The sequence below is a fragment of the Astyanax mexicanus genome, chromosome 1 (genome assembly GCF_023375975.1).
Source record: "Astyanax mexicanus isolate ESR-SI-001 chromosome 1, AstMex3_surface, whole genome shotgun sequence".
NCBI lineage: Eukaryota > Metazoa > Chordata > Actinopteri > Characiformes > Acestrorhamphidae > Astyanax > Astyanax mexicanus.
In genome coordinates this window covers 95,987,927-95,997,648 of record NC_064408.1, presented here as the reverse complement: position 1 = coordinate 95,997,648, position 9,722 = coordinate 95,987,927, and the positions used below count along the sequence as shown (strand labels likewise).

The window sequence follows — 9,722 nt, the reverse complement described above, 5'->3', positions numbered from 1 at the left end:
AAAGTGGATTTGTATCTTCTATATCTCTATTCCAACCATTTCAAATTTCAAACCAAGTCAAATGCTCTCATTAAATGTTTTATATAACTAGTTCTAATACCATTTCTAGACCAAAATATTAAAATACAAGTAATATTTTTACAGAATTTTAGCCTGTGTGCTCTATTTATCACAACAAGAAAAAAAAACCAAATTAACTTATTTAAATTTTAATTTTGTACTAATATACAAAACTGGGTCTTAGGCTCTTATGGGTTAATTAGTGAATTCAGCTGCCCACATTGCATACACACCAAGTGCATAGGTGGCTGGTCCACAAAATATGCATTCATTGAACAAAATAAATAAATGCACCGAATAATGCACCTATATTGCTGATTGCATATTTTAAAGTGAATGTCGTTAATATATGTTTCAGCCAAATATGTAAATAATATGTCCTACTAGAAGTCTCTCATAGGTTTAAAATTGGGTGGTGCACCTCTTTGTGAGAGATCACTGATTGCTAGACAAGCCTCTATGATGCATGGGAAGACTTTTTTTACTCAGTTACCAGTTTTTTGTTTTTAGGGCTCCATGCCAAATTATTATATGCACAAATACAAATTTTAATTCCATTCCAAAAACAACGAGTGCATAATTGCTGCCAATGACAGAATATTCCTCAAAAAATGAGCTTGGTTAGTTCCTAAACAGATTTACATTGTTTTTTTAAATATATCTTCTCACTATGCATATAAAATTAAACAAGTACGTTTTTGGGCCAATACATCACACAAACATTATAAGTGGAAACAGAAAAAGATAAAAATTAAGCATATGGGCCTTAAAATGTGATGATATTCATTTATCTCTATGTCCTGAGAACATTTAATATTTTTCAGTCCTAAGGTATTTTACCAAGAAACTAATTGTTATGCATTGTGATGAAAATCTGCATTAAATGTACTCTGTCCAAGTTGTGTGCGTAAATCCCTATAAAATGTCTCTTAGTTAGTACTGAGCCCAAGATCTTTCATATTATATATACACTTACCCATGGTATCTGTCCACTGCAGTGTCATTCACAACTTTAAACCAATTCAAAAGGGTCAAAAGTGACAATTGCATACAGCATCACATGAAAATGAGTGAGGTCAGGTCCTGGTGGCAGTCTATCAATTCTAGATTCACAAACACTATTTCTACTTACTACCAAAGATATAATATTGAGCTCCATTACACTATAGTAATTAGTTCTACTGTTTTCTTATAGCTGATGTTACACCTGTTGATCTTATGCAGAATGTGTGAGTGTCCCTTCTTATTGGCAGTGCTTATCTATAGAGATTATCCAAGCTGTATGTGGACAGTTTAACTAACTCGCCAGCAGAGCAGACCTGTAAGTAGCTAAATTCACTAATTTTAAGAACTGAATGGATGGGAAAATTAGCCAGGATATTGGAAACTTTCACAAAACAGGATTATATCAATACAGTCCAGTTCTATCCCTGAGTATTCAGGTTATTGTGTTTAAACTCACAATATCTGTTGTAATCAACCATCGCCTGATCTCTTGCACACTTACATTTTAGCAGCATGTTCTGGCAAATAATGCAAATAGTACTTTTTATTTAGAGGTTTAAAAGTTTTACAATATAGAGCTCCAGAAAAGACAAAATTCTCCAAAGAAAGAAAGAAAACATGCTTGTACTACAATGAAGAGGGCATGTCCCTCCTGGCATGCAATGTCAAGGCTTCTCCTGGGGGTCCTGAGGGCTCGCGCTTCCAAGTTCTGCATAAGGAACCTATAATAACCAAACTGCAACAATCCCACAATGCATAAAGGAAAATGGATGGTTGTCAGTGAACATCACTGAAATGATAGGAATGCATTGTGGGAAGATTTTATAGCTGCCAGTGTGCCGAAGAGGAGCCTGCTAAGGTCCGAATCTGCACTTATGCAAATTATGAAACAACCAGTTTTACATCTGAGAATGTCTGAGCCCCAAAGAACTGAAACTCAGGCTGAAGCATTACTGATTACAAGTAATGTGACCGCAGAATATGAGGCAAATACTAGATACCACACGAATAACCAGCATGTATTGTCCAGGAATGAATCGATTACCTTGCCCAAGTCATACAGTTATAATAAACTGCATGCTTAATTCACTCACATGATAAAATTATATTGTTAGAAACCACCTTTATCTGATTCTGCAATGAAACTGTTGAGGGAAATGTCCCAAAATAAATAATAAAAATAAACTTCAGACATGTTCAAATATTGCAGCATTCCAAAATAAAATGAATGGACACCATGCAACTGTCCAATGCAAAATTAAGTGCCTATTTTTACCACAATCTGAAGCAATTAAAAACCATTTGAGGGACAGCAAAGGTTTTGAATTTTCAAATATCACTTTGAATAAAGGAATAATAAAGCTTCTTTTATAATTCAATTTGTAGCATACGTTTGATTACCAAAGACAATAATTCTCCTGTACTGGCTGATACACTTACAAGACAAGCCAATGGGGAAGTGCTTCAGCGTGTGCTCACTGGATTCTATCATAAGTGTGCCGGTAGGTTTTCTGCAAGAGTCCTGATACAATACAAATGCTGCAAACAATCCCATAGTTTTCTTTAATGTAGCCTATCCACACGACTGTATGCTAATGTGAGCTTACGGCAAGGCACCTGGTCCCTACATGAGGAAAGAGTCTCAGATTCTGGGGTGACTGTACCAACAGTAAACCTCTTCTCCATAACTGGCACTCACAATCCTCTCTCTAGTCTGAAGCACCAACAGCACCCCAGGAAAAGCCATGAACCAATCAGCAATTATGCAAAAAAAATTAAGGGGATATTAAATAATGGGCAGAGAAACAAAAACATTCAGAAACAAGAGTGGAGTTTACTCCCCCAATCTCTTTCACCCTCAAACCGTTTTACCAACCAAGTTCCCCCCTGTTCTGAGGGGGGCTATAGGATCCTATTCCTCTCTGGGCTAGCTTCAAGGCAGGTTGGAGAGGCTGACATCACCAGGAGACACTGCATCCCATGCAATGATCTTCCTTCACTGCATACTGCCTGTAAAATGAAACATGTCTCAACCACCAGGAGCATTTCCTTCCCATGTGTCCTTGGGCCCAGGTGGCGAGGTGACAAGTTCCAGAAAGTCACCAAAAAAACGTCCATAGCATGACTCCAAGGTTGCCAGCTAGGACCACCTATTGTCAACAATAGTCCTATTTAAAAAAGGATTCCCCCTCTTTTAGTTCTATTGTTTTGTCCAAACAACAGTCATGTCCCCTTGCCTTTAAACAACTTAAAATAAAATGCAAACGTATGCTTACATAGTTAACCTTCACCATGTCTACTCTGTAACAAGTAAGCAGCTTTTTGGAGCACTTAATGTATTTTGCCTGAAGAAAAAAAATCTTTTCAAATCTCTAAATGAAGAAAGAAAGAAAAAAAAGGAAAACGCAAACTGATGGGGACTTAAGTTTGTTTTTGCAAAATAAAACGCAGCAACTTTTCATGGACTCGTTTTTCTCTTAAATTGCCCTCTGAAAAAAAGTGGTGTATCTATAGACCCTGGGGCATCTGTCACAGTTCCGTTTTGGAGAACGAGCCGAGACCAATCTCTCCAGCGTGCTTGGGACCCCTACTCAGCTTTCTGAAGCTCTCCCGCTGGTGGTGCACATGGGCTACGCAGGCTCTTCTGAAGAACGTGGGCATCTGCAGGCTCTATCCTCTTGTAATAGTTCTTTTTTGTTTCAATGATCTCAAAACCAAACTTTTGGTAGAAGTCGATTGCAGACTCATTGCTGATCTGCACATGTCTGAGGAAGAAAAAAAAAATATTTAGAAATAAATGATATTTAATACCAATCCTTTTAATCCCCAACAACAATCCATGATCATTTACATATAACTAACTTCAGTTTCTTTAGGGTGAAAACCTGAATTATGCTGCATTAAATTATGAGGAAAATTGAAAAAGACTAGCTTTCATATCACTATATAAAAAATATATGACCCGGATAATTTACGTCACTTTGCCAGTGTACAGTATTCAACATAACTGACAAGATAACACCTCAACTTATACCAGTGTGGGCATTCCAATCACTTCATGGTCAAGTTACATTTGGCATGTCTGAGTACATTTCCATTATCATTCTTTTTGCATTAAAGGATACCCTGTAATTTCATGTTCTGTTCTAAGCATATGCTGCTTAAATATAGTTGTGTTTATTGCCATTATGTTTCCATATGTTCCATCATTCAACTTACAGGTAAATGTTGTCAAAAGTGCCATCCTTCTCACATATGTTCAACACATGGTTCAGCATCTTTGTTCCTTTAAACAAACACCACAAAATTGAAATTAAGAAACAAACATGAAACATGTTCAATATAAACATTAATATACATTGTCCAAAAAAGTATGCTTTCCAGAGAACACTTTCTATTAGATTCTGGAGCATTTTGTGAGAATTTGATTGAACTCAGCAACAGGAGCGTTACCAACGTCAGGATGTTGACTGATAATCACCCCACTTCACCCACTCAGCCCAAAAGTGCTGTATGGAGCACCATCACTCCGGAGAACACAGTTTCTCAAAACGCTTTGGGGCTCCTCATGCCTACAGCCCATGTCTGGAATTAGGTATGGTGTCCTAGATTTGTGTTTATCTGCACCAAAACTCCTATTCTATTGGCAAGTTATGTTTGTTAAATCAATTATTTTAACATAATTTTAAATGGGTTGACATTTGACACAGATGCTATGGAATAGCTCTCAAACCATGCTTTCAACAAAATAGCCCTACCTATGCCCAGTCTGCGGTAGGGTGCTAGGCAGCCGAGTGTCATTATGTACAATCTCTTTTGGTTTTGGGAGTGATCCACCCTACAGCACACTGCCCCCACAGCAATGTCATTGAAGTATGCTGAAAAATAAAGAAACCAACATGAATAATGAAAATTACGATTATTAACTGTGCTCAGAAAATGTTCTAATTAAAATGTTTTAATACAGTAAACAACTGCATAAATCACAATAAAGAAAGAATTAGAACATTTATAATGTGCAAATACTTAAGTGCATTGTATCAAGTTGTTGATGGGATATTAGCCGTTTACACAAAGTTTTTTTTATATTACCTTGTTTTAGTTCTAGCAGTAGTTACAATATAAATAGTTTTCTGCACAATCCATCTTTGCTTTTCTTTCGCAATCTCTCTCTCACACACACGTTCAAACAAGTGATGAGCAATAAGTCTGTGTTATAAGCCTGCATCTACACAGTGAGTTCTCTCAGTCTTACCTAGCTTAGCAAGCTCTCCTACTTCCAGCACATCTTTGTAGAACTTGTCGTTGTAGCTGACAGGGAAGATTACTTGGTTCAGACGTTTCAGCTGTTTAATGTTGTGGGGGGTAACGTCCCCCAGCTCGATCCGGCTACTGGAACAAGAGCAGAACGGTCAACTGGTTGTTCATTACTTATTAGAATACATTTCGCTACACACTTTAAATAAGCAGTATGCCACTGTGCACAACCGCAAGACTTCATTTCAAGTTATTCTGAGCCCTCTCACAGACTCAGGCTTATTTCAATGGAATCAAACTAACCCAATTAGCTGTCTACGAGGATTTGACCCCACTGTCCCAGCACACTGTCACGACTATCAGTCGTAGTGTTCACCACAAGTTTGCGTCGCCTGCACTTGACACCAGAACTACAGAGGTATTTATAGGGCGACTGCATGCTAATGCACCATGACGACATAACAGCTGCATGTCATGTTTTTAGGCCTGCACTCCCACAGCCAGTGGTAGGAAAAGGTAAGAGAGGACAGCAAAAAGTTCACAATTTTTTTTAAGCATGTTGTATGCAAACAGCTTAACTTCTCAATTTGGTGTTTTTGTGTCAAAAAAACTAAATACACATGCATATACTGTACACACATACTTCCTCTCTTCTGGCAGCAGCATGGACTGTTTTTTAAATGAAGCACAACCAGTTAAATCACAGGTTATATGCATATAAGTCTTAAAGGCAGAATAACAAAACAGTGTTTATTTCTTAAGAGGCAAGCTATAAAAAGTATCCATTGTTTTGGCAAACCAACTTGCAAAAAACATTATAATGCATACTATGTATTTTGTATGTATTTTTTGCAATATCGCCCAGACTTATTTGCATGTCACCTCTTACAGTGCCAAAAGTGCCATTGTATTTTGCATGTATTTAAATCCTCCTCTTTTAGTCTTATAGACTAAGACATTAATATAAAATATGTAATTTTAACACTACACAAAAATGTGACACTAATTTTAACACAAAAAAAAGGAATTAGCTTAACTCAACTCGGGTTCTGTTTATACTTGTACTGTCATTCCCTCTTTAATCACACCCCCCTCACTATTGCACTATTGTCTTGTGTCTTTTGTCTCACGTATGTCTATCTGTGTCCTTGTTGTATTGTACATATAGTGTCTCCCATTCTTTAATATTTATAATCTTATTTTCTGTACTTTCTTGTAATCTTTTTGGGAAGGAGAGTAATGTAATTTCCTGTACACACGCAGTATTGACAATAAAACTACTTGACTTGAACTCAACTTGTATACATACATAATATTTCACTAGCTCAGCACAAAGTGACTAAAGGGACACTGACTGACAGAAAGAGCATCAGCACCAGATAGACATGGATTGAGCAGTGAAAGGGACATTCTGTGGGAACTGAGGTGACGTTAAATGCTGAATAAATAAAAAAAAAATACTGAGGTATCAGGCTTAAGAGTTCACAGGTGACACTAATCAGTAGGTAAACTAACTACATCACTAGACTGGACTCTGGTTCTGGAAGTAACGTAGCTAGCTTAGCTAGCTATGATAGCTAAACAACGTTTACCTGTGTATTTAACTTTGTCGACTGATTGTTGACTTAAAAAATCACTCCCGTCACTGTCTGTCATGTACTAGTGAACTGAATAACTAATATAACCTACAGCAATGCTCGTTAGCTTAGTTAGCTAGTTAACTAACTTGCTGCAAGCAGGTGGGGAATTTAGCTAGCCAACATATCTAGCTAAGCTAAGCTACGTTACCTAGCTACCACCTTTATTCACAAACTGTTTAGAACACAAATGGTTTATCTCAATGCTTGCTAGTTAACTAAACGTTCGGTTAGTGAAATATAAATACACATAATACTTATAAAGTTGGCTAGCTGAAGTAGTTGGTTACTTTGTCAGCTAAGAATGGGCAGACACATTTATTAGCTACTGTGGAGCAGGCATGGTTAGCTAGCGAATTAGCTAGCTATCTAGCTTAGCTTAGCTTAGCATGATAGCCAGCGATATAGCTTTTCATAGTCTGACTCAACATTTTCAGACTTCAGCTCAGGCTAAGCTAATAGACATCACACGGGGTTTTGCGGCGGTTTGGTGTATCTGCTGGGACCGTGGTTCGTGTAACAGCGGGTGGACTTTATTTGTACAGAGCACGTTTCAGTCTGTAAGGTTTTCTCAGTAAAATATTCAGGGTCCTCGGTGGTGAACGCTCCCCTCTCACCCCGCGCCGAGAGGCGGCTAGCGCGGCCAGCAGCTCCCCCTCCCCCTGCTGAAAGAAGAGAGGAGGAGGAGGGAAAAAACTTTTAGTCTCCATGAACAAACGCAGAGTTTTTACTCACCCTTTCATGTTGGAGAGAACACGTATAAGGTGAACGCTGCGAAGGACGTCGACAGTATATTTCCGATCCGGAGAAGATTAGTCCTAAGTTTGTGCAGAGCTACCCTCTCTCCGGACCCTCCACATGTATGTTGGCTAAAGGACTAGCAGCGCTCAACTCCGCCGCTGCTGTCACTCGTGAACGAGTCGCTTCTTCTGAGTCGGTTCTTTTGAGAAGATCAGTCGAATCGGTTCAAAAGTACCCCGCTGAATCTCGTGTTTGGCAGCTATTCGAGTTTTCTGCAACTGATGACTATTTTCGTTATTAACTGCTGTCCATACACTACACGACTGAAAAGACTCTGAAAAGACTTTTTAACAGAATGAAGTCTGACATCCTCTCACATTAATTGTTTAAAGATAAGTTTTCTGATTTGTCAGTCATTATTTCTGTTTCTATCTTTCTCTATGGCTTCAAATAGCTGAATGAGGGAAGACATTTAAAAATGGGAAATGTTCTGATATTCACTGAGAAAATAAACTAGTGTCATTCAGTTTAAAATGTGAAACTCATATTATATAGATGTAAAACACACAGTGTGCTCTATTTTACATCCAATAAAAACCCAAACATCATTGTCTCAGAAAATTAGAATATTATATTAGACCAAATGGTACTTTTGGCAGTGTAAAATCCACATCTCCATAAAAGTTGTCAGCAGGGCATGAAAACACTGCACCGACTTCAACACCAGCAGATGACATGACTCTCCAAACCATCACTGATTGTGGAAACGTTACACAAGACCTCAAGCAGCTTGACTGTGTGTCTCTCCACTCTTCCTCCAGACTCTAGTTCCTTGATTTCCAAATGAAATGCAAAATTTACTGAGGGTCAGTGATGGTTTGGAGGGACATGTCATCTGCTGGTGTTGGTCCACTGTGTTATATCAAGTCCAAAGTCAAAGGTAGTGTTTTCCCAGAAAATCTTACAGCACTTCATGCTTCCCTTTGCTGACAACATTTATGGAGATGCGGATTTCATTTTCTAGTAGGACTTGGCACACTGCCCACACTGCCAAAAGTACCAATTGGTCTTATATAATATTGTATTTTTCTGAGACAGTGATTTTTGGGTTTTCATTGGCTGTAAGCCATAATTATTGACAATAAAAAAATAAATGCATAAAATAGATCATTCTGTGTGTATTACATCTATATACGAATTTCACATTTTGAACTAAATTACTGAAATGGAGTAACTTTTCAATTACATTTAATTTTTTAGAGATGCACTATTATACTCGGTTGTGTCTGTCAATATCTTTTATTTCATGTCATAAGGAGTTTATTAAAAAATAGCCTGACACCGTTCTTTTTACTGAGCTGTTTTATGTTTTCTTCTGTTAAACGTACAAAAACATACATATCTTAACACACGTGACAAAACTTACTTTAAATAGTTTAGTTATCAAGAGAGACCAGATCTAACAGTAATAAAAGTTGGTATAACTTGGTTTCTGCTGTGTGGAGGACATTAGAATAAAGTTGGCATGACTCATAAATCAATGAATCGCTGACTCGGACGTTTGATGCATTGAAACAAAACGTTCAGCTCAAAGAACCGGTTCGATTCACTGAATCGAACTTCACATCCTGCACAAGCGGCGGGGAGACATAAAGCACAGGACGTGGCGTACATTATGGAAGCTTTCAGTATACAAAATAAAAGTCCCTGACAGGTAAGGTGAAATCAGAGCCATCTCTATGGCTCAGTGACACCTCTGGGTGAAATGCGGGTCGGATAGAAAAGTTAGTTCTTTTTTTTATATATTTAAAATAAGTTACTTAAAATACCTTAGCATAGGTTTCCGAAGAAAATACTTATAATAACGCTATCTAACAAATTCGATATTTAGCAACAATTAATTTAAGTGTGCAATGTTGTAAGTTACCTGATACCTATTTTACAAAATGTAAACGTTATTGAACTTAATCTTTTAAAATTAGTATAAACATTACAGTAAATTTGTATAGTTTTACATGCTTC

General features: G+C 37.5%; 1 protein-coding gene across 2 annotated transcripts; it reads right to left on the bottom strand.

The window, feature by feature from the left end:
- Window positions 1–1,600: 1,600 nt before the first annotated feature.
- On the bottom strand, window positions 1,601–7,865 carry naa50 (N-alpha-acetyltransferase 50, NatE catalytic subunit). Of its 2 annotated transcripts, none has more exons than XM_007249021.4 (5): window positions 7,695–7,865; window positions 5,321–5,454; window positions 4,824–4,943; window positions 4,285–4,351; window positions 1,601–3,830 (listed from the first exon to the last, which is right to left on the bottom strand). In XM_007249021.4, the coding sequence occupies exons 1-5, from the start codon at window positions 7,700–7,702 to the stop codon at window positions 3,653–3,655; spliced, it is 507 nt and encodes a 168-aa protein (XP_007249083.1). In that variant the 5' UTR covers window positions 7,703–7,865; the 3' UTR covers window positions 1,601–3,652. The 2 variants fall into 2 exon arrangements, with proteins under 2 accessions (XP_007249083.1, XP_007249082.1); XM_007249020.4 differs by having other exon boundaries at window positions 5,321–5,457; window positions 7,695–7,864.
- Between the last annotated feature and the right edge of the window lie 1,857 nt (window positions 7,866–9,722).

Bases quoted from the DNA above. Each gene is read 5' to 3' on its own strand.
- naa50 (XM_007249020.4), bottom strand. The intron at 4,944-5,320 runs GTAAGACTGAGA...TTTATTTTTCAG, and splicing joins AGGAGAGCTTGCTAAGCTAG to CATACTTCAATGACATTGCT. The intron at 4,352-4,823 runs GTAGGGCTATTT...GTTTGTTTAAAG, and splicing joins CTACCGCAGACTGGGCATAG to GAACAAAGATGCTGAACCAT.